The 25,916-nt window shown below is 37.6% G+C and overlaps 1 protein-coding gene across 3 annotated transcripts in view; it reads right to left on the bottom strand.

The window, feature by feature from the left end:
* Window positions 1-3,907: 3,907 nt before the first annotated feature.
* Window positions 3,908-25,916, bottom strand: part of TFCP2 (transcription factor CP2) — a 53,357-nt gene continuing 31,348 nt past the window's right edge. The window contains exons 3-16 of one of the 3 annotated variants that reach the window (XM_032646306.1): window positions 21,835-21,986; window positions 21,213-21,289; window positions 20,201-20,306; window positions 17,772-17,878; window positions 16,591-16,743; window positions 15,760-15,870; window positions 14,778-14,866; window positions 12,853-12,901; window positions 12,374-12,467; window positions 11,432-11,522; window positions 8,806-8,930; window positions 8,226-8,368; window positions 6,498-6,549; window positions 3,908-6,080 (exon numbers count right to left, since the gene is read on the bottom strand). In XM_032646306.1, the coding sequence (XP_032502197.1) occupies window positions 6,043-6,080; window positions 6,498-6,549; window positions 8,226-8,368; window positions 8,806-8,930; window positions 11,432-11,522; window positions 12,374-12,467; window positions 12,853-12,901; window positions 14,778-14,866; window positions 15,760-15,870; window positions 16,591-16,743; window positions 17,772-17,878; window positions 20,201-20,306; window positions 21,213-21,289; window positions 21,835-21,986 (1,387 nt within the window). In that variant the 3' untranslated portion in view covers window positions 3,908-6,042. The remainder of the gene's footprint in view (window positions 6,081-6,497; window positions 6,550-8,225; window positions 8,369-8,805; window positions 8,931-11,431; window positions 11,523-12,373; window positions 12,468-12,852; window positions 12,902-14,777; window positions 14,867-15,759; window positions 15,871-16,590; window positions 16,744-17,771; window positions 17,879-20,200; window positions 20,307-21,212; window positions 21,290-21,834; window positions 21,987-25,916) is intronic. The other 2 variants (XM_032646307.1, XM_032646308.1) reach the window with 2 other exon arrangements.

Here is a 25,916-nt window from a genome sequence, read left to right as displayed (position 1 = left end):
TCAGTCAAAAAGATCATCTGGACTTACAAACATCCCAACTACTTATCACAGAGTCGCTTACTCACCATATTTCATTGTCTTGATAGAATCACTAGGTAACTTAAGCTTAAGTGCAGTAGAACAGAAGATACAAGGAAAAGTGAAAAGAAATGCTAATATTATTAATATGTAAATTATAACAATGGACATCTAATTCTAAATGTGACTGCTTTGTTCCAGACCACGCATAATTCATGCATGCATGGGTGTGTTTTAGGGACAAAAAAGTCAAGTAGGAAGAAAAGACAGATGATCAAGAACAGATGAAGATGAAAACCAAAGATCAGATTTTATGTCCTGGGCAGTGTTTATGCGTCTGTCTTGCAGTCTTGTCTACATGTAAAGGTGATCTTGTAGTCAATAGTATCCTAAATTTATTAAGCAACTGAATAAGTATATTATGTACAAAATAAAACTGCTTTATACTCATTATCCTTTGTAATCTCCCTAACAACCCTATGAATTAAGCATTATCCCCTTTTTAAGATGAGAAAGTTAAGGTTTAAGAGAATATATTGTCCAAGGTCACATCCAGGAAGAGCAAGATCTGGGATTTGAACAGCGGCTTATCTGACACCAAAGTATGTACTGCATCAACTACTCTTTACCAAACAAAAGATAAAGAGTACACTCTCTAGGGAGGTTGAAAATGAATAGATCAGAGGATACTATGTGCTGAGCTTCTTAAGAGAAAAAGAGTTAAGTAAAAATCTAAGCCATTGCATGTACTTCCCTGGTGGTCCAGTGGTTAAGAATCCCTCTGCCAATGCAGGGGACACGGGTTCGACCCCTGGTCAGGGAACTAAGATCCCTCGTGCCATGGGGCAGCTAAGCCTGCATGCCACAACTAGAGAGAAGCCCGTGCACTGCAAGGAAGAGCCCACACGCCGCAATGAAAGATCCCACCTGCCACAACTAAGACCCGATGCAGCCAAAAAATAAATATTAAAAAAAATTTTTTTTTTAAATCTAAGCCATTGTATTTGTTTTTCTGATAGGGAATTCGTAGATTTAGCCCTGAAGTTGTATGTTACTTTACTAATTTACATTTAATTAGAATCCAGATCTAGAGAGACAGGCACCTCTTTGTGACTAATTCCACACTAACCAAGAGAGATCAATAGAGCAAATCTAGAGCAAAAAAGACGGGGCCACAGCAATTTAAGAGCACAAAAAATCGAAGAAGCTGTGTGTTTTATCAAGGAAGGTTTCACAAATTGATCTATATATGTGCATAACACAAAAACCCTATTAAAAAAGCAAAATAACAAACAGGTTTGAGGGGGTAGAGTGCAAGGGTGAGTTTAGAGAGGTCAAGCTTAATAAGCTTAAAAAAGGTGAATGAAAGTCTGAAGTAAAGTTATAAAGATGTCTAGGGAAAGATATTAACTAAACCCTTAAATGAAAAATTAGACATTAGAACTCAGAAAGAGGGGATTCCCTGGCGGTCCAGTGGTTAGGACTCTGTGCTCTCACTGTCAAGAGGCTGGGTTCAGTTCCTGGTCAGGGAACTAAGATCCCACAAGCCACATAGCACAGCCAAAAAAAAAAAAAAAAAAAACTCAGGAAGAAACCAGGAATCTGTAGTGATTAAAATGAGGAATGTGTATCTCATCTTATGCAAATATATGAAAACACAGATTTACAAGATAAACTGGTTATTACTCATGTCCCAAAAGATCCCATATAATATACAAAATAGTACAATAATACAATAAGTAATACAATAGTATTTTTTAAATAGCAAGTTCCTTTATAAAATTGACTTTAATCCAATTGAAAATTTTAATTCACATACAACTTTTAAATCTCTGAATTTGAGAATGCAAATGCTAGACATCGTTGCAATTTCCAAATTAATCTGTTGAACAGGCCAGAATTCATAAGGAACAATGCAGAGGAGATCTGGAAGTGAAGAGGAAAGACGTGGAAAAAAGAAGGAAGTAGAAATAGATGGAAATTCAAGGTCAAAGGCAAAATACAAAGTCATTAAAGAAGCATAGAGGAGAAATAAAGTATTAACAAAACAGAAAACAAGTGCTGATGGCATTAACCTCACATCACATAGGGCATCTTTCTTCCTTATTTAAGTCTTGGAGTTCGTAAAATGAAACAATAATTTAATCACAAACTAAAAATAAATATTCTAGCAGGAAAAGCCTTAGGTCACGACTAAGAAAATAGAGCATTTTTAGGAGAAGCAGAAGAATGAAGCAGGATTACTTTATACGAACTAGTATATAAAAAGATGCAGCTAGGTGGGGCATTTGTGCCATTCCTGCTGAGACTTGGAGTTCTCATAACAGAGCAGCAGAGGCCATAACAGATCAAATTCCCATACAGGAACCATCCATGGCCAAGTAAGACAACTAAAGATTCAGAAAAATGATAAAAAGGCTCAACTGCAGCTCTCTGGTCCCAAGTTATCTGGAATTGTTAGGTATTGGCCAGAGAAAAAAGCTTCAGTGGAGGAGGAGAAACTCGGTCTCGTTTTCAAATATTGGCACCTGAAATTTGTGTTACTTTCAAAACTGAATGCTGAAGCTTCAGTCAATCCTTCATGGTAGTTTGAAGATAGCCCAAATCTCTGCAGCAACCCTATATGAAAGACTTTCTCAGGAGACTTGGAGATACAAAGGGTTTTCAGAACACTCTTTCATTAGGCCTAAATGAGAAATGGCGAGGCTCATTATGTCAAGCCTTCTTCACTTGCCATGCTCCTCCAACTCACAGTGGTGAGATCATGCCCTGCCCCTCACAGCGTACCCAGTGCCTGACAGTGCCTGACTTCCAGGAATCACGTCTGCCCCCTCAAGAGAACCTCACCTTCTCAGGTCTTTCAGACTCTACTTACTTGTCTTATACCTGTCGTACTGTAATCTCTTTCCAGACAAGATGACCACCCCCATTTCCCCTCCCTTTAAGTGGCCTCTTAAATAAATCATATATGTGGGCAAACATTCTTATTATTGGGGCATAATATTGAACAATCTTATTACTTAATACCCACATTTTACGTAGTGACTGGTATTCAGTCCTTAAGAGTTCTGCAGTGACCCTTTTACTTCCCAATGACTCCCTTTTAACTATCAAGTCTTTATACAATAGATTCTTCTAGATGGAACCTATTATACTTCAAGGAAACAGTACAGACAATACTAAGTTAAACAGGATGCTACCCCACTTCTCAGGAGGGCCTAAAATCTAACCATTCTCCTTCTCATATACCCTCACCCTAATGGAAACATTAAACCATCTCCTTTATTTTAAATATCAACCATCACATGGTTAAAGAGGTAAAATCCAGCAAATTTTACTTTTAGGAATATATCTTAGAGATACACGCAAAAAACCTATGAGAATACATGTTTAAATGGGCTTAACCTAAAAGGCATCCATAAGGAATGGCCATTTCTTTTTTCCAAAAGAATGATGTCAGAAAAAAAAAAACAAAAAGAATGATGTCAGGGCTTCCCTGGTGGCACAGTGGTTGAGAGTCTGCCTGCCGATGCAGGGTACACGGGATCGTGCCCGGGTCCGGGAGGATCCCACATGCTGCGGAGCGGCTGGGCCCGTGAGCCACGGCCAATGAGCCTGTGCATCCGGAGCCTGTGCTCCGCCACCAGAGAGGCCACAACAGTGAGAGGCCCGCATACCGCAAAAAAAAAAAAAAAAAAAAAAAAAGAATGATGTCAAACTATAAATCCTAACATAGAAAGATGTTCAAGACATATTAAACATAAAAAGAAAACTGCAGATCATTAGTACTACATGAGCCCATCTGGGTGTGTGTGTGTGAGAGAGAGGGAGGGAAAGAGAGAAACTTTTTTGCAATGGCTACCTCTACAGAGTGGGACAAGGAGATAAGTAAGTTATACCTTTCTTTATTGTTTGAATTTATCACTTTGTGTATTACTTTCATCATGAAAAAGCTAGTTTAAAATTTTCATTTAACTGCAAGGATCAATAGTGAACAAATGCAATTTTTTAAAGCAAGTTGAATAATTACAATGTTCTGGCACTACACCAATTCTTACCAATTATATGGCATTAGCACTATAAATATTTGTTTGAAGCTAAAGAAAGCCTAAGAGATTTTCTAGTTAATCTGAGGATCTATGATTACAAACTTACATAAATTCATTTCTATATAAATTTGAAAACTACTCTTAAAAAGCCCTCTATCTCCAAGTAAAAATTAGTTAAGTGTAAATTTATAGTAAATATATTAATAGAATTCTGTGTATCATTTACAGTAAACAAGAGTCACAGATTCAGATTTAGAAGGGACCGTAAAAGTCCAACCCTCCCAGCCTAACATTCAGAAAGAATTGGAATAAATAAATAAAAATAAAAAACAGCAGCCTACTGGGGAGAGAGCTGACTTCCCTGAGCTGAGAACCAGTCCTACGAACATAATACAATTAGAAATGTCCCCCCAGAATGGGGACATCTGGTAATCAGTCACTAAAGAAGTATTTTGGCCTCATATGTCAAGTTGTCCAGGTCCATTTTAAACAAGTCATTTGACTTAATTTTCTGGTTTCAAAATTTTCAATTTCTTTCAAACCAAAAGAAAACAGACCATGTTGAAGGTGGATTTTAATGAACGAAAATCTCTGTATAAAAACATTTAAACTTTATCAAATGCTTTAAAAATACACACACACACAGATTCAAATCCAATACAGAATCTTTTGAACATTATCATTTTCACCTCAGCATAACATGTAGAGGGATTTCCGGATAAAACTTTACATGTGAAAAAAGACCCGTAGTCTTACACACGCACACACACAAGAGCACACAATCACAATCAGGAAGAACTAAAGTATATGGTAAGAATGCAAACAGGATGGGAATGAATTTCTTGTAAAGCTTATATAAAAGAACGCTACATGAGTAAAAGAACTTTCTATACCAAGAGAAGATGCAGAGAGGGGAAAGAGAAAGCAGAGGTTAGTCTAACTCATTAATAGTTTGAGAAGGTCATTCAAGAACAGTGAATTTGGGGAGCTACAGATAATCCCTAGTTTTCACCACCTCAAATTCTGTGAATCTGATAACTGATGATGCTTTGAAAGTGTCTATGTTTTCATTTTTTTGTAGGTCTTGATTTGTTCATCATTATTTAGGTGTGGTTCGTCCCTTTTGGTGTTAATTCCTCAGTTCTCGCTCAGTGTTAGATCCAATTCACCAGAAGAGCCACAGTAGGAAACGGTGGCAAGCACAGAGGACTGCAAGGGTGGCAGTCACGGATGGCAGTTAATAAGAGCCAGACGGCCTGGGTTTGCATTTCAGTGTCGCTAGCTGCTAGCTGCCTGTTACTCAGCAAGCTCCTCGGCCACTCTGTCTCCATTTCCTCATCTTCAATTAGGGATCATTATTACCTACTTCATATAGGGCTATTAAGAGGATTTAAACAAGGTAATCTATTTAAAGAATTTATCACACTGCCTCACACAACTAAATGTGCAATAAATGTTACCTAAAATTACTATTAGTCATAGAATTACAGGGGAATCAAAAGAAGAATTTTCTTCTTTCTCCATATTTCTCTTTAATGAGGTTTTTCAGGGGCAAAAAAGGTTGAGGATCTAGTCTTATGAATATAGATGTTTGCTTTTATGTTAGAAAAAAAAATTACATGGCTCCATATCACAAAATTTAACATCTTTCCATTAAACATCACACAATTCTCATCATCATTATGTCCTACACACACCCTAAATGATGTGGAGTTTCTATTGATATTCAACAACAATAGGGTCCAGAAATTTTAAATAAGAAATCGTTGCAGAAGTTCATGTTGGGCAATAATCTGTGGGTGCCCTAAGAGCCTGGGCCAACACAGATGCCTGGGATTCTGCCTCCAAGGCCTGGACACAGTCAGATGGGTCAGGTTCTTGCAGCCCTTCAAAGCTCCATTTGCGACCCCCTTCAAGAGGGGAGTTCCCAATAGGTGAAAGCAGCAGCAGCCACTGAGGATGGAATGCCCCACACCTACTTCAGTATGATATGATAGCTATCATTGGTTTCTGCTGTAAAAAAAAAAAAAAAAAAGAACAAAGAACAAAGAATAATCTTTAGTTACCTCTAAAACACAGCAGGAGAAAAATATATGTGGTAAGGTTCTTTAGAGAAAGAAAAAAACAGAAGGACAGAGGGCAGTATACTTAATTATCATAGAATACTTGTAATAAACATGCATTATAAGAACAGCATGCCTCCGTTTCATCCTTTGTCCATGGAAGGTGGAAGAAAATGGCAGGAAGTCATCAGTTACACTGTCTACTCTAATAATGGCAAGAAGCCAATTCATAAAAAGGAACAATCTCTAATAATGTCACTTTCTTTACCTCAAATATGGCAGTTAATACTTTCCCTCTCTCCTCAAAGTACTATAAAAAAACCCTCAAACCTCTTCGAGAAAGGCATTTGTCTTACTACTTCATTACCTTTCATTGTGTCCAGAATAAAACAGGCTTCTTCCTGAAAGTTCTGTATCATCTGAAAAAAGCAAGAAGTTTTGCTGATTATTAAAACCTTGGTTTGCTATATTTATTTTGCCTGTGTGTTTATTATACTAGATATAAGTGAAGAATAATCCTTTGTTTTGTTTTCTCTCCTATTTCGTTTTCAAAAGCTTTAAAAGCTAAGCATTCTAAAACAGCTTTCTTAAAATTCGAGTGTGCATTTTCCTGGGCTAACCCCCAAGACTTTCCAAGGGGCACACAGATACAGATAGGCCCATATGGGAGGAATTAAACTTCCATATCTGTTCTTTCCTAAAACCATCTGAGAACCTCTTCAGTCTTCCTTTCCCACTTCCCTTCTCAAACTCCCTTTTCCCATTTTATAAAATAAAGGCAAGAGCTTCACCTTCCTGAAATCCTGTGAAGATGCACTACCCTGGACTATAAAAGCCTCCAGGATGCAGAAGTGTAATTGCAAACGGGAACTCAAATGACTGGGTAATAAAGTCTTATTTTCAATTCTTTCCTTTCACCAGAATTGCAGTGATCTAATCACAAATTGTCAAATGACAGATGATGCAAAATAACTTTTGATAATATCACTATGCAATTTTTGGCACATAACTCAGAAGTTAAAAAAAAAAATCCAGCAATGCTGTTACAGCAAACTCCATCCATTCCTGTCTATCAATTTATATGGAACAGATTCCACAGCACTTATATCTAGGGGAAAAAAAAACGGGATGGAATTGATGCTGAACTCTATTTCATTCTAGCAATCAATAGGCAGTATTTATCTATCGATGAATTAACTGTCTGTGGGAGGGAGGGTAAGGAATCGAGTAATCTCATCCATCTCATTAATAGATGCACTTTTACTGTATTTTATTTTATTTATTTATTTTTGGCCACACTGTACGGCTTGCGGGATCTCAGTTCCCCGACCGGGGATTGAACCCCAGGCCCTGTCACTGAAAGCTGAGAATCCTAACCACTAGGCTACCAGGGAACTCCCTAGATGCACTAATGCATTAATAAATTTTTTCTTAATGTTTAATAATTACTTATCAAAACATATAATACATTTATGTTATTTTAATCCATTGTATAATTATGGTGATAATTCTATTCAGAAGAGATATTTTTTACTTTTATTGAAGCAAATTTTTGTTTTAAAGAAATATGGTAGGATAATTAATAAAAGATATTCAAAATAAATAAATAAAATGGTAAAAAAGAAGATATTCAAGCATAAAAGTAGGTATGGTAAGATGAAATTCTATGGGGGAAGTGAATGAAAATATGAGTTTAAGGAAGCAGAGAAATGATATAAAAATTCTGTTAAAAAAGTATATTCATGTATTTTTTTAAACAGATGACAGTATTAAATTACTCTTGTATTTAGGTTACATGGAATATAGCTAGAGTAATGAAGTAATCATTTCATTTTTAAATGTCATATAATATGCCCAGAAATGACATCTTTTGCAACTATTTAAACTTAAAACAAAAAATTTTAAGTCAACCTAAAAACGTGCAAGGGGATACACAGTTTTAAAACATCATTGTAGGAGGTAAGCAAACAAAAACATTTGAAAACCTCTTGTCTTAGAAAACAGAGCACTCTGCCCCAGTAGAACAGTTCCTGCTCCTGTCATCTGCCCAGACAAATCACTGTCGTCTGGTGAGTCAGCTGTGCTGAAAATCTACCTCGTCACTAATGAGCACATGGATTCCTGTGGGCCCCTGCTTGTAGATCTGGCTGATCTGGCAAGGGGAAATGCTGAAAAGCTGAGCGATTTTTTCTGTCAGTTCAACAGCTGTCAGTTCTTCTAGGTAGATGGCATGGTAAACTGCAAAAAGGAGAAAGCAAAGGCAGTCAGTACAGAGTGTCTCTGGTCTTAAATGTAATCTGATCACTAGGAATGCCCACTTTCCTGAAGGACTCAGAGGCAGACTGCCTGAATTGAAATGCCAGCTCAACCACTCGCTAGCTGTGTGTGACCTGGGGCAAGTTACTTAACATCCCTAAGCCTCATCTTCCTCATCGAAATGTTGGCAAGAACAATAAAATCTACTGCAAAGAGGAAACACCGGTTGTAAAAATTAAAACATGTAAACGTGCTGAGAATAGTACCTGGCATATATTAGGAACTCAGTAAACATTAGCAATTACCATTCCTTCTAGCAAATGCTGAATCTGCTGTTTGATAAATTCCCATCACACATGCCCATAAGTCATCTCTTCATTTTTCTTCATATCTGTCCTGGCCTGTGCAGAACGACCTACCGAAGAAAGTACCATTTGAGTCTCCATCCTCATGCTTCTGCTGCTGCTGCTGCTGCTGTTGCTGCTGCTCCCTCAGCTGCAAGGATTCCTGACAAACGTAAATGGTTAGCCTTGGGCGCACCATCCTAAGGAGGAAAAAAGAAAGCTGTTACTCAACTCTTCCATGGTGAGCACATTTTAAGGAAGAACTTGTGTGTCTACATTTTAGCTCCCCACTGGTGTGTGTGTGTGTTTAACTGAATTCATTCCAACAGAAGCCCTCATATAAACCTCTGGTTTTCCTTGAAAAATCAGATCTGGTGATCCAAGGCCCCCATTCTTACAAAACACCCAATCAGCTGTTCTACTTGTGCGGTGCATGCATTCTTCAGTACCCCCCAGACTTGACTGTCACTCATTTACATGTGGTCTCTGTAGTCATTTGAGTTTGTAACCTTTGATGTAAAGGTTAGAAAGATTCAAAATGTGTGAGCCACTGTTTTGTGGGTCAGTTCAAGACATACCTTCTATTGATACTTAAAAGTACCAACAGGATAAACTAGAAAATCTTATTTCCCTCATTATCTTCTCCTAAGCGTCTTGAGCCTTCTTTCTGTTCTTGCTTCTTAGACAACAATATTGAATTACCTCTTGCTCTGATCATCTTATTCCTTCCTATTTCTAAATGCTCTGTAGGTAATACTTTTTTTTTTTTAATTATGGCTCCAGGTATTTATTTATTTATTTATTTGCAGTACGCGGGCCTCTCACTGTTGTGGTTATCTCCCGTTGCGGAGCACAGGCTCCAGACGCACAGGCTCAGCGGCCATGGCTCACGGGCCCAGCCGCTCCGCGGCATGTGGGATCCTCCCGGAGCGGGGCACGAACCCGTGTCCCCTGCATCGGCAGGCGGACTCCCAACCACTGCGCCACCAGGGAAGCCCACTTTTTTTTTTTAAATAAATTTATTTATTTTTGGCTGTGTTGGGTTTTCACTGCTGCGTGCGGGCTTTCTCCAGTTGCGGCGAGCATGGGCTACTCTTCGTTGCAGTGTGCAGGTTTCTCATTGTGGTGGCTTCTCATTGCGGAGCATGGGCTCTAGGCACGCGGGCTTTAGTAGTTGCGGCACGCGGGCTCAGTAGTTGTGGCTCACGGGCTCTAGTGCACAGGCTCAGTAATTGTGGCACACGAGCTTAGCTGCTCCGCGGCATGTGGCATCTTCCCAGACCAGGGCTCGAACCCGTGTCCCCTGCATTGGCAGGCTGATTCTCAACCACTGCGCCACCAGGGAAGCTCCTCTGTAGGTAATACTTTTAAAAAAGAAAGATCCATTCTTTTCCTTCCAGTCATCAACCCTTGAATTTCACCTCTTTCCTTAAAAGTTTCCAACTTGGGAAAGGTGGGATGGGGAGAGTGGGAGGGAGGGAGACGCAAGAGGGAAGACATATGGGAACATATGTATATGTATAGCTGATTCACTTTGTTGTAAAGCAGAAACTAACACACCATTGTAAAGCAATTATACCCCAATAAAGATGTTTAAAAAAAAAAAAAAAAAAAAAAAAAGTTTCCAACTTGGGCTTCCCTGGTGGCGCAGTGGTTGAGAATCTGCCGGCCAATGCAGGGAACACGGGTTCGAGCTCTGGTCTGGGAAGATCCCACATGCCACGGAGCAACTAGGGCCGTGAGCCACAACTGCTGAGCCTGCTCGTCTGGAGCCTGTGCTCCGCAACAAGAGAAGGCCGCGACAGTGAGAGGCCCACGCGCCGCGATGAAGAGTGGCCCCTGCTTGCCGCAACTAGAGAAGGCCCTCGCACAGAAACGAAGATCCAACACAGCCAAAATTAATAAATAACTTTATTTTTTAAAAAAGTTTCCAACTTGATTCAATTATCTCTTGTAATATACACAAACACAAATACTTCACAATCTGTTTCATTATTTAGTCACTGATTTGGTTCTATGGCACTGACCTGTATTTTTTTCCATCAATATTACTACTTCCTATTTTAAACTGTAAATCCCAAACAGAGACTAGAAATTCCTCTGTATTACATGTAATATTTGTAAGCAGACACTTAAGCAATTCCTACCCAAACTTAAGAATAATCTCTTCTTTAGTAAAACTGAGTTCAGGACCTTTGCACCCACTGTTTCTTCTGCATAGAATGTTCTTCCCTCATGACTCCAAAGCTTCCATCCTTCTCATAACTCAGTTTAAATGCCCCCTCCTCAGAGAGGTCTTTCCTGACTATATTCTGTACTCTGTAGGCCACAACCTTATTTTTGTTTGTTTTGTTTACCTTCAAAATACTTATCACTATTCAAAATACTTATAGTTTATAATCTTCATCTCTCTCCCCATCAGAAAGCTCATCAATGTATCACCAAAGCCTAATGGCTCATAACAGGGACAATGGATATTTAACTGAATGAAAAAAACTAATGAAAAATGGAGTATCATGAGGAACTCCTTGGATCAAGTACAGGAAAAGATATTTTTCATCTTTATTTGGCACAAAGCTGGCATTCGAAAAGAATGTTTCGACAAGATGTATTTAGCTGTCCAAAAAGTATTGCGAAGAGTCCCTGAATCCAAATCCATTTGAAATCCAGCCCCACTGATATTTTAACACTAATTACATACCGGCCTTTCAATGCATTAAAAAGTCTGATTCCATCTGCAGGGCCACAGATTTGAATCACATCATCTCTAGTTAGCTTCAATAAATCTGCCCCTGGAATAAATATAAGAAAATGGGTGATAAAGGCAAAGATTCTCCTTGTTAATGACTTAAAATGGACTCTGTTACAGGACACCTCATTACTAGTATGCTACAGTCATAATCTCTTGCATGGCATGTAAGGCCCTCCATGACCCGGCCCCTGCATCCTCTCCCACCTCAATTTCCACCCAATTAACTTATTCATTTAACCCTATGCTTTCATCATGCTGATCACGCCTAATGAGCAAGTTGTTCCTCCTGCCTGAAATATCCTTCCACTGTCTGACCAACAGACTCTTCCTCAGCCCTCAAGATTTACCTCACGCATCACACATATTCCCAAACTCCAGAGCCTTACACTTATCTATTGCATTACAACTATTTGTTTACCTTTTTCAGGGTTTTATTTCGATTTGGGTTTTCTTTGATACTAGATGGTGACTGATCAGGAAATATGCCTTATCCATTTGTGTGTTCCTACCATACCTGGTACACAGAAGGTGCTAAATAAGAGTGGAATGTGCAAAGAAAACATAATATAGTGATATCAAGGGGAAAATTTCCGACTACCTGCAATGCTCCTTGATAAAATATTTTATGGATAATATATTTTAAAGTATTGTATAGAATAAATATTTTAAAATTAAAATGAGTTTAAACTAAGAGGTCTTTCTTTTTTGAGCATTTCACAGCACAGCTGCAGCTGGTGAGAAAGTCTGAAGGGTTCAATGAAATTCATTTAATCAGAAAAATGCATTAAGATCTCCCCCCTCTACACACAAAACAACACAGGGATACCAGGAGGCCCTGGAATGTAAAGGAAATCCCATGCTGGGGAAAACAAAAGGACAAGCAAATTTAACCTGAGAAGTTTGTAAAAAGCCTTGTGAATGTGGAAAAACGGTTTCGATGCAACCACTGCTGAGCCTCCTGAGGTGTGGTTGTTGGCAAGAGGTTCTGAAAGAGGGAAAGCATTTTTTTTTGTAACTAAATAGACTCAACTTTAAAACGGTAAACGTTACATCATTAGGTGACAACAGCCAAATACACCCACATTCAGACAGGCTGAGTTTGCTTGGAAGTTGTTTATACAACAGTCTTCTTTCTCTAACCATGCAAGATATCCATAGAATTCCATCCTTATCTTCCCCACTAGACTGAAAGTTCCTTAAATACAGCACAGTATCTGGTTCAGGCCAAAATTCAATAAATGTTTGCTTAGTGAATGAATAATACTCCCTAAAAGTTGGGCATTTCTACTGAATCACACAGTCACCAAAGTATTATTAGACATCAGACTATTAGACTATAATAACTGACATTTATATAACTTTAGACTTACATCTGTGACTGGAGGGGGTGGCTCTGGCTGGTGGTTTGGTGAACCATTTCTAAAGAAACATTTAAAATGGAAGGATGAGTTCATGACACATACTAGGGTTCATCGCCTCATTCTTCATCATCGTAAGTCTTAAGCTAGAGATTTACGGGAATCTGTGCTATCTCATAAAACATTCTTACTCTTGGATCCAATACTTCTATTACCTATTATTTTGGCATAAAGACTTTTGTGTGTTGGGGCGGGGTGGTAGCAGCAGAAACTATGTCATTTTTTATTATTGAAGAAATTGAAAAAAATACCAAAATTCCAGTAAGTTGGGACTGATTAGATAAATTATGGCATAAACAATACTTAACATAAGCTTATTAGAATGTAAACTAAAAATATCAGAATATAAAAGTAATCAATATATTACTACTGTATGAAGTGTATAAATATACACACAGATACAGGAAAAAATTAGAATAAATAGTATACAATGCAATGTGATCACATACTTTTATAATAAAAAACACAATAATTATTTTTAAAATAGCTTCAAAAATTAGTGCTAATTTGTGATCCAAGGGTTATCTCCACAGCCTTGATCTTCCCCTATACTTCCTTTTGCTCTACAGATTGTCTCTCTTCCCTAATGATTACTTCTTTTATGGGAGAAAAATTTGAGCCTAATAATGAACTACATGACAGAAGAAAATTTTAAAACTCTCATTCTATATAATATTTTAAATTGCCTATAAGTAGACTGCATAATCCATAGTTTGGTAACAGATTTTTCTTTCAAAAAAGATCTTTTTCTTCTTCTTCTTTTTTATTTTGGCCTTAGCTGCAAAATTCAAATTCAGTTATCAAATTTAGTAATTAACTTATCTCAGGGCTCTAGTTACCTATTTTTCCTACAATTTCTACCTAGTTTTATTCTTAACTGTTACATTTTGAATATTTAAGCTACCTTTTTTTTTTTTTTTTTGGCCGCACTGCATGGGCTGTGGGATTCTAGTTCCCGATCAGGGATTGAACCCGTGCCCCTGCGGTGGAAGCACAGAGTCCCAGCCACTGGACCACCAGAGACTTCCCTAAACAACCTTAATTAAATACTTTCAGAAGTAGGATGAACATAGAGCCTAAATAAATTCAAAAACGAACATCACAACCAAACAATATACTCACACATTTCACAACCTAACTATTTCAAATTTCAATATGACCTATGTAGAATATGTGTTAAATGCTGGAACTATAAGACAACTTTCTTTAACTAGAGTAGGCGTCTATACCAACTTTCAATTATCTCTGATGGTAAAACACAGTAAGACTAAATGCGTCCCATAGATAATTCCCAAACTTCATTTTAGCTCTCATCTTCACCTTCTTCCCCCAATTATCAAATAATAATTAGGTGTTGGGATCATTCTTAATAAGTAACCAAACAGATTTTACTGTTTGCACAACTGTGTTTCAACTCCCAACGACCACTCTGATCAGGAAGTGAAATAACTTTAAGAGAAGCAGTAAGAGGGAGAAGGGAAAAACCCAGAAAATCCATTCCCTGAATCACTAAAAACTGACCATAAATGCTGTTTCCTAATAGTGGGGAAAAGGGAATTCCCTGGAGGTCCAGAGGTTAGGACTCTGCGCTCTCACTGCCGAGGGCCGTAAGGGCAATGAAAAACTAAATCCCATAAGCCTTGTGGCGTGGCCAAAAAAAATGAGATAAAATAAAATAAATAAATAATAGGGGGGGAAAAAGGCTACATAAAACTCTTTCAGTCTCTTTTGAAGATAACCCAAACCTCAGTTAATATATAAGTCCATCAAAGACTGACCAAATAGAAGGTCTTATTGATTTGGAAAGATTTTGTTTATGGAGACATAACAAAAGAATACATATTTAGGACAAACACAAGCCAATTTCCCAGACTTACCCTTCCCCAAGAGAAAAATTGTTATGGGAACTGTTGAAGCCAGGTGATGGGGAATTATTGACATATGTGATCTCGGGCCATGGAGAACACTAAAAACAAAGGACAACTTAGACACAGAAAGTACATTTGACTCTTTCTGTGTCAGAATTCCACAAAGATGTACTACTGTTACTCAAATGGCACATCTTTTTTTTTTTTTTTTTAATTTTATTGGAGTATAGTTGATTTACAATGTTGTATTAGTTTCAGGTATACAGCAAAGTGAATCAGTTATACATATATATATATCCACTCTTTTTAAGATTCTTTTCCCATATAGGCCATTACAGAATACTGAGTAGAGTTCCCTGTGCTATACAGTAGGTCCTTATTAGTTATCTACTTCTTATACAGTAGTGTGTATATGTCAATCCCAGTCTCCCAATTTATCCTTCCCCCAGCTTACCCCCTGGTAACCATAAGTTTGTTTTCTACATTTGTAACTCTATTTCTGTTTTGTAGATAAGTTCATTTGTCGAATAGCACATCTTGATTAGTAAATCTTAATTCCTCAGAGGCCCTCACAACTAAGAGGACAAGTAAGTTTTGACCAGACTGGAAGTGATGTTTCTTTTTTTTTTAAATTGAAATATAATTGACATGAACATTGTATTAGTTTTAGGTATACAACATAATGATATATGTATACAGTTGACCCTTGAACAACGCAGGTATTAGGAGCACCGTCTCCCCCTCCACAGTCAAAAATCCGGGTATAACTTGACAGTCAGCCCTTTGTATCTGCATCCTTGGATTCAACGAACTGCAAACCATGTAGTACTGTAGTACATATTTAGTGGGGAAAAAAATCTATGTATAAATGAACCCATGCAGTACAAACCTGTGTTGTTCAAGGGTCAACTGTATATTGCAAAATAATTGTATTTTTCTTTTAAGAGTAAAAAGTACTGATTGAAATTGTCACCAAAAGAAATCCTTTTACCTCTGTGAGTATAGTTGTCTCATAGGAAGGTTGATATTTCTCCTTCTCATGAGGCGTTCGTTTCTCCATTTTCTCCCTATCTGTTTTTTGTTTTCTGTCTGCACCTTTGGGCTAAAATGAGAAATATTTTGTTTCAAACTCACATACTCACCCTTCGACTCAACAATATTACTTCTACGAACTTAAAATAGTCACATGTGAAACAAAAAGGTATGTACAATGAGGTAAAGACAAGATCCATCATTACATCTAAGTCTGAAAATAGGATATTTAAATGTGTGATGGAGTTGAAAAAGAATGAGAGATCTATAGCTACAGACGTGGAAACATCTCTAAAGCACATAGTTAACTGAAAAAAACAAGCTTCAAAACAATTCATATAATCCCATTTATGTTTCAAAGAAAAGAAAATATGTGTATATCTAGGTACCTGTGTATATAAGAGCACAGAAGGGAACTAGAAAGATACATATGAAATTATTGACAGTGGTCACCTCTGGGGAGAGGTTGGGGAGTCAGGGTAAGAGTGGTAAAGGGGGACTTCAGTGTCATGCTCTGAATACTGCTGTATTAATCAATCTTTCGCAATGAGAAGGCATTTATCCATATGATATCCATATGATCCCTTTTCCAAGTTCCCCTTCTCCCATGACCATCCCTATTTAAATTTCTTTACCAGGCATATCAGTAATTATTTCAATAACTCTAATTTAGGCTGAGCTTTCATAGTTTTTGAAGATGGGACAAGCTGACTTTCTCACTTGGTGACTAATGTCGCAAATGAAAGATGAGAGAGAAAGTTCCAAGGGCCAGCACAGTGCCCAGGAGTACCTTGAAGACTTTGATCTGGCAGCTGGCTGAGTGTAAGTGCTCAGTATATTCCCCGTTCTCATTCTCCTTGAAGGTATCGATTTGTACTCGAAATGGCACTCCCTTCTCTCCACCATGCTTCCTCATAGTGAACTCTGTGCTAATACAATGCACCTGAAAAGAATACAACATCCAGCCAGGTTTCAGTACTGTTAGCTAGCCAAACCAGTCAGCAACATTTTGGGGGCAGCTACTAACAGCAAAACCTTTAAAAACCTACAAAAAAACTTCTCCTCTCTTTTTGATCATGAAGAATTCACACTCTCATGAGGAAACGAAAACTTAAACGATTTACAAGTGCAAACAAAGTAAATGTACATATCTAACGTTAACAAAAAGCTACCGTGAGGAATTCATTAATCGTTTCAGAAAAGACAGAGTTAACATAAAAGAGAACTGGTTTCTGTTAGTAAAACTTTCCTGAACTTTAAGGTAGATTTTAGAAAGCACAGGCACCATCCATGCTGGGAACACAGTAAATACGAAAGCTCACAAGCAATAGGAAGAAAAAGGTTTGCTAGGCTACTGCATAAAGTCCAAGATCTTGGTAATCTTAATAGTGGAATCTTGGTTGACCAAATACTAGCTTGGGTAAGTTATTTTCTCTAAGCCTCAAGGACTATTCTTACAACACAGGACTATTTTTGAAAGTCTTAAGTAAAATCGTGTATAAAAAGTATTTACTTAACACAGTGACTACCTGATGAGAAGTGCTCAAACTACTGGTTATCATACAAATAAACTCTAACAAATAAGACTTTTCAAGTAATCTACCCAAAGGACATAATCAGATATGCAAATCAAATTCTAAGTATAAAGATGTTCAAAATAACTTCTTGGATAATAGTGAAAAATTAGAACATTCTCAAAGCTAAATAATTGTTAGGTAAGTACATCCAAAGAATAAAATATTATGCAACCACTAGCAAGTATTTTTGAGAGAAACAAATAAATAAATTGGGGAAATTAGAAGAGCAATTCAGAAACTCCTCATTGCTTTCAGGCACATGTCGAGTAAGTCTGCACTTGTTGAGAGATTCAACCCTGTAAAGATTTCAAATTCAACATGTTTTATCCTTTAAGAACCAAACTGGTAGTAAGAGATCCTCTTCAAAACTGGAGCCCTATCTGCAGGGTCTTACCTGAATGAACACAGATGTCCTCTTTGCAGGGTCCCACAGGAACTCCACTGTATTTAGTTGGTTTGGATTAGCCCTAGGATCGATTATACCCACAGACATTGGGATATCTGAGAAACAAATAGTTATCATTGAACAATTCTGAGTGCTACTGGGTTTAAATAAGAAAGCACCGATTCTTACATTATTGGTCCCTAGTTACCAAGATTTTTGTGTATCATACCTTAAACCTTTTTTTGCCAATAAAAAGAGTTTGATTAGACCTAAAATTGACCTAAATACTTTCCTTTTGAGTACCTTTTTTCCATTTAAAAAAGTTTTTACAATAAGACAATTTAAAAGTAGTTTCCTTTTAATGTGCCAAAATTCTATTTAAAGATAGATTTAGTCTACACACTGGCTCTAGTGTCATGAAAAATTTAATTCACAATCTGCTTCACTTACAGTTTTAAGGTTAGTATTACTGCTAGAAGTAAACTAAGAGGATTGTCATAGAAGGATAAAGCAGAGTGTCTGAATAAAGGCAGAAAGTGTTGTATCACAAATATAAGTGGGGAAAATTTAACGTAACAATTGATGCTGACTTATGAAGTCATCAAAGAATCCTATAACAGAGTGACACATCTTATTCTCAGGAGGGAAGAAAAATGAATGGGCTTTAGAACTTTGCTTTCCATTCCATATGGCATATATTTAAATATCATTCCCTGACTTCTATTAATATTCAAACTGGGGGATAAGGCCAGGCTGATATTTATTATCATAACTATGCTATAAGTTTTCTACTGTTTTAGTTATCAATGATTCAAACAAGAAAGCATTAAGTGGGTTCCACTCCACAGCATTAGCTATGTTGGATTTATCCTAAAGCCAGTTTATCAAATATATATCAAGATATCTGTAGGAGAACCAGTGTTTTCTCAGATAAAAATAGTAGTACTTAGATTTGTTTAACAACTATGCTTACCAATAGGAGATGACAACCAATAAGAGATCAAAGACACAGATCCCAGAATTAAAAGTACATTCATGAAGAGAGGCTGCATGTGTGTTTGTAAAGATCCTTCCCTTTAGGATTTAAGAAAAAAAAATTCTTTTTTGTTTCATTCACTAGTTTGTTGCATTTTTTAGATTCCACATATAAGTGATATCATACAGCATTTGTCTTTCCCTATCTGACTTATTTCACTCAGCATAATGACCTCCAAGTCCATCCATGTCGCTGCAAATGGTAAAATTTTGTTCTTTTTTATGGCTAATATTCCATTGTGTGTATATGTGTGCATAAATATATATATGTATGTAAGTGTGTGTGTATGTGTATATATATATCTCACATCTTTTTTATACATTTATCTGTTGATGGACACTTAGGTTGCTTCCATATCTTGGCAACTGTAAATAATGCTGCTATGAACACTGGGGTGCGTGTATCTTTTTTTTTGCGGTACGCGGGCCTCTCACTGTTGTGGCCTCTCACTGTTGTGGCCTCTCCTGTTGCGGAGCACAGGCTCCGGACACACAGGTTCAGCGGCCATGGCTCACGGGCCCAGCCACTCCGCGGCATGTGGGATCTTCCTGGACTGGGGCACGAACCCGTATCCCCTGCATCAGCAGGCGGACTCTCAACCACTGCGCCACCAGGGAAGCCCCTGCATATATCTTTTTGAATTGTTTTTGTTTCTTTTGGATATATACCCAGGAGTGGAACTGCTGGGTCATATGGTAGTTCTATTTTTAGTTTTTTGAGAAACCTCCATACCGTTTTCCATAGTGGCCGTACCAACTTACATTCCCACAACAGTGCACAAGGGTTCCCCAAAAGAAGGAAACTGTGGCACATGCTACTATATGTATGAATCTTGAGGATTATGGTAACTGAAATAACCCAATCACAAAAAAGACAAACACTGAATGATTTCACTTATCTGAGGCACCTACAGTAGTCACATTGATACAGACAAAAAGTAGAATGGTGGTTACCAGGGACTGGGGAGCGGAGGGAATGGGAAGTTATTGCTTCATGGGTACAGAGTTTCAGTTTTGCAAGATGAAAAAAGTTCTAGAGATGGATGGTAGTGACGGTTGCACAACAATGTGAGTGTACTTAATGCAACTGAAATGTACACTTAAAAATGGCTAAAACGGTAAATTTTATGTTATGTATATTTTACCACAACTAAATTTAAAAAACAAAAACTCACCCTCAAGTTATGGATGCAACTGTTACAGAACTGAAGTGTCTACACTTTCAACTTCAGTTTTGGAATCATTATATCAGTAATTTCTTATGCTTAATCAATAACCACTTCTAGGTTCATGTTAACTGAGCCCCTGAAGCATTTTGAATCAAAGTAAACATCAAGGAAAGAAAACCAATTCTCAGACCATAGTTATAGGCATTTCCTGGGCAATAGATTCTCTTAACTTACCTATGTCAAGAATTCTATCTCCAGGTCGGTTCCACCTCCAGCCCTCCAGCTGCTGATGTTCAGTGTATTGTAGCCGTCTGTCATGGAACACGACACGGAATATACTCTAAAAGGAAGCAACAAAATCAAATGTTAACAGGATCCCTTAAAAATCAGTGCTGACAAAGGAAAACTAGCAGGAGTCACCCCCAGTTGGTTTCCAGACACAACTTAAAATTATTTTTCTTGAGACCTGTTTTACTCTAAAAACCCATACCATACTGTATTTCAAGGCAAACTTTATAATTGCTCAAATATAATCTATATTATAGTTAACTAGTACCATATTTAAAACTTGGCTTAAACATCAGCCCTGATTGGTAACTAGGCATAAAGGACTCCACTGGAAGCATTTCTCCATGCCTTTACTGTTACCGTGTAACATCTGGCTCAGCTCTTCAGATACATATGAAAATCTCACCAAGTCCCCTGCTTGCTAACCCACCATACGACCTGTAAACATTGAGGGTAGGTAGGGGCTGTTTCCATCAACTTTCCTTTTGTGGAAGTGCCTATTACTATCCCTCTCATCATCTCCTACAGCAGCTGACCAAACTCCTCTGTCTCAGTTATACTGTGAATTCATCACTGTCAGTCCAGATTAAGAAAACTGCTATTCATCAACAGGAGCTTCTGGGTTCTTTGCTACTAGACCACGTATCCAAAGAGACACTGGAACTTCTCTAAAGATCTCAAAGAGGTGACTTTATTCCACCCAAAAAGAACTTCAATGAGCCATGAGACTCTCCTGACATGGAGTGCTAAGCTTTCGTTTCTGCAGCTCTGAAAAATCCATGTGAACAGGTGGGCTCACTCTGACCCCAAAGAAGTAACACAGCAGTTTACCACTCTGCTAGCAAACTGTAGCAGGTAAGAGATACCACCAAGCCCTTTATGAAAGAAAAAATATTAATCCAAAAAGGGTCAGTAAAAGGATATTATGGAGAGGAATGATTTACTTGTTTTCTTTTACCTTCACCAACTTGCCATTAATTTCTGGAAGTTCTCCAAGTTTCCTATTGTCTAGCATTCGGATTTCATAAGACTGGCCTAGAACAAAAAGTAACTACATATTATATTCATCATAAATTAACTTCCCAAGATTCAGAAAGAATGAAATTCAGTTGGTTGAATATACAAGAGTATATAACATTATTAGTATTAGTAACAACCGTAATCTTTTACTTTATGCTAGGCACAGTGCTAAGTGTTTTCATAAATTATATCATTTAATTGATACAATTCTCTAAGGTATTATCGATTCCAGTTTCACATATAAGGAAACTGAAACACAGAATTTAATCAACTTGTCCAAGGCCACACAACTGGTAAATAACAGAGTTGGATACAGTAATACTTCTCAGACAGTGACCACTGGGGATGTCCAGGGAACATGGATTAGAAAGAGGGAGACTGGAACTACAAATGGACAGGTAGACAAAAGAAACCAGTAATATATATCAAATACGACACTGAGGCTTTGACTTTAACAGGTCACACTAGAAAGATGTACTTTTTACATATAAGTGTACCTAATTAAGTATCATGAATCCAGCAGGTCTGCAGTAATACTAATGAATAACACCATATCTAACCTTGATTGAGATATGTCAGGGTTTCATCATGGAGTTTCACTGCTGGAGAGGTGGCAGCACAAAGCACGTATTGAAAAGGGAGGATTTTATTCTCATTATCTGGAGGCAAACTTGACTCTTCTTGCTTAAAAATGGGCAATGCTAGGACATCACTGAAATAAAACAAACAAATGACTTACTTTAACATCTGACAATGGTGTAAGAGCCGATTTATTAATGAAATCATTTAACTGCAATTCGCTTTGGAAAACCATAAACATGACACACCTTGGAGAAGTTTCTTCCTAACCATTCAGTTCAGATTACCTGCTGTAATATCCCTCTGACCACAACAATGTGGGCAATGACAGACATTCACTACTAAAACCACTTAAGTGTCCAAAGAGAGTGTTTCTAGGAATCATAGACAGGGACTCCTTAAAGGGCTCTGAAAATTGTATGCAGAGTTCCCAAACGTCAATTTAGGACACTCAGTAATGTATTTGTTCCCAGAAAGGTACCAACTGCAGAATCTTTATAACCACATCAGCTCATCTACTCTAAGGATTAAAACAATAACCCAAATTCCAAGAAACCACATGAAAAGCACAAATCAATGACCAGTATATATTTCAAGGTCAGTTTACATTCTGTGGAATACAACTAATATTGATATATCCCTACCAGCTATCTCCTCCAAGAAAAAGCTTCTTATACTTCTCAGTTTATCTAAACTTGCAAACCAAAGAGACACATCCAATGAATTCTAATATGTTGCTCATTCTTATGTCCTGGACCAAGTTTGAATCCTAGCTTTCAGTCTCTAGAACCTTTGGGCAAATCCTGGGCAGGCTCTCTTGAGTCTTCATTCCTTCATCTATAAAATGGGAACCACATTTGCTGCAAAGAGTAAATATATGAGAAAATATTTCAGAAACAATAAGGGGCTAAAATGGATGGAAAAGATTAGAAATCATTTCCCCTCAGGGAGAGATATACCATGTTCTTGGATTGGAAGAATCAGTATTGTGAAAATGACTATACTACCCAAAGCAATCTACAGATTCAATGCAATCCCTATCAAACTACCAATGGCATTTTTCACAGAACTAGAACAAAAAATTTCACAATTTGTACGGAAACACAAAAGACCCCGAATAGCCAAAGCAATCTGGAGAAAGAAAAATGGAGCTGGAGAAATCAGGCTCCCTGACTTCAGACTATACTACAAAGCTACAGTAATCAAGACAGTATGGTACTGGCACAAAAACAGAAATATAGATCAATGGAACAGGATAGAAAGCCCAGAGATAAACCCACACACATATGGTCACCTTATTTATTTATTTTTTTTTTTGTGTGGTACGTGTGCCTCTCACTGCCGTGGCCTCTCCCATTGCGGAGCACAGGCTCCGGATGCGCAGTCTCAGCGGCCATGGCTCACAGACCCAGCCACTCCGCAGCATGTGGGATCTTCCCGGACTGGGGCACGAACCCGTGTCACCTGCATCGGCAGACGGACTATCAACCACTGCACCACCAGAGAAGCCCTGGTCACCTTATTTTTGATAAAGGAGGCAAGAATATACAATGGAGAAAAGACAGCCTCTTCAATAAGTGGTTCTGGGAAAACTGGACATATACATGTAAAACAATGAAATTAGAACACTCCCTAACACCATACACAAAAATAAACTCAAAATGGATTAAAGGCCTAAATGTAAGGCCAGACACTATCAAACTCTTAGAGGAAAACATAGGCAGAACACTCTATGACAGAAATCACAGCAAGATCCTTTTTGACCCACCTTCTAGAGAAATGGAAATAAAAACAAAAACAACAAATGGGACCTAATGAAACTTAAAAGCTTTTGCACAGCAAAGGAAACCATAAACAAGACGAAAAGACAACCCTCAGAATGGGAGAAGATATTTGCAAATGAAGCAACTGACAAAGGATTAATCTTCAAAATTTACAAGCAGCTCATGCAGCTCAATATCAAAAAACCAAACAACCCAATCCAAAAATGAGCAGAAGACCTGAACAGACACTTCTCCAAAGAAGATATACAGATGGCCACTAAACACATGAAAGAATGCTCAACATCACTAATCATTAGAGAAATGCAAATCAAAACTACAATAAGGTATCACCTCACACCAGTCAGAATGGCCATCATCAAAAAATCTACAAACAGTAAATGCTGGAGAGGGTGTGGAGGAAAGGGAACCCTCTTGCACTGTTGGTGGGAAGGTAAACTGATACAGCCACTATGGAGAACAGTATGGAGGTTCCTTTAAAAACTAAAAATAGAACTACCATATGACCCAGCAGTCCCACTGCTGGGCATATACCCTGAGAAAACCATAATTCAAAAAGAGTCATGTACCTCAATGTTCACTGCAGCTCTATTTACAGTGGCCAGGACATGGAAGCAACCTAAGTGTCCATCGACAGATGAATGGATAAATAAGATGTGGCACATATATACAATGGAATATTACTCAGCCATGAAAAGAAACAAAATTGAGATTTGTAGTGAGGTGGATGGACCTAGAGTCTATCATACAGAGTTAAGTAATTCAGAAAGAGAAAAACAAATACCGTATGCTAACACATATACATGGAATCCAAAAAAAAAAGGTTATGAAGAACCTAGGGGCAGGACAGGAATAAAGACGCAGATGTAGAGAATGGACTTGAGGACACGGGGAGGAGGAAGGGTAAGCTGGAACGAAGTGAGAGAGTGGCATGGACTTATATATACTACCAAATGTAAAACAGATAGCTAGTGGGAAGCAGTTGAATAGCACAGGGAGATCAGCTTGGTGCTTTGTGACCACCTAGAGGGGTGGGATAGGGAGGGTGGGAGGGAGGGAGACGCAAGAGGGAAGAGATATAGGAACATATGTATATGTATAACTGATTCACTTTGTTATAAAGCAGAAACTAACACACCATTGTAAAGCAATTATACTGCAATAAAGATGTTTAAAAAAATTTTGTTTTCCCCCTCAGAAGTCCTAGCCATGGTTAGTGAGAAAGAATATTCTGGGCCTTGGAGACCAACTGTTGTGATCAGCATTCAGTCCAGATCAAACTTTAAAAGGATCTTAAGAGCTGTACCAAATTAAAGAGTATTTCAAATTATCTCAAGACATGCCATGAAATTCTCAAAATGAAATGTATTTTAATTTAAAAAATATGTACATATACTCACTAGAACAGTTAAAATGAAAAAGAATGACAACCCAAATATTGGCAAGGCTGTAGACTAACTAGGACTCTCATACTTTGCCAGTAGGAATGTAAAATGATACAACCACTTTAGAAAAAGGTTAGGCAGTCTCTTACAAGAGTAAACATGCATATGCCCCTTGATCCAGCAATTCTACTCATATGTATTTATCCAAGAGAAATGAAAATATAAGACCAACCACAGACTTATACATGAATGTCCATAGCATAAAAGCAAAAACTGGAAAGAATCCAAATGTTCATAATTAAGAAAATGGATTACAAACTATGGTATACTCATACAACGGAATACTACTCAGCAAAACAAGGAATGCAACAAAATGGATGAATCTCACAGACATGATACTGAACAAAAGAAGCCAGAAAAAAAGAATATATCATGCATGATCCCATTTACATGATGTTCTAAAACAGGCAAAATTAAAGAGAACAGTGGCTTGCTAGCAGGGCGGGGACTGACTTGGAAGGTATATAGGGAACTTCCTGGGGAGAGAAAAGTGTTCTATATTATGTTTAGATGTGTGTGGGTTACATGGTCGTAACTGTACAGCTGAAATTTGTGCATTTCAATCCATATAAATTTTACCTAAAAGAAAAAAATAAATTATTGACTGGAGGATGGGAAATGGTATAAATGATAAAAGAGTAGTAACGTTGTAATTTTTAAAGCTGGGGGATAGGTACAAGAGGGTTCATTACACTGTTTTGTTTATATATGTTTGAAATTTTCTACAATGAAGTTTTTTTTTTTAAATAGAAAAAATATGTATAGGCCACAGTGTACTTCCAGGTATAAAAGAAAGGCAACAGATACATAACATAAAAAAACCAATTGAGATTCTAA

This window comes from Phocoena sinus, chromosome 10 (assembly GCF_008692025.1).
Source record: "Phocoena sinus isolate mPhoSin1 chromosome 10, mPhoSin1.pri, whole genome shotgun sequence".
In the NCBI taxonomy this organism is placed as follows: domain Eukaryota; kingdom Metazoa; phylum Chordata; class Mammalia; order Artiodactyla; family Phocoenidae; genus Phocoena; species Phocoena sinus.
The sequence above is the reverse complement of the archived record's forward strand: the minus strand, read 5'-3'. Positions and strand labels throughout refer to the sequence as shown.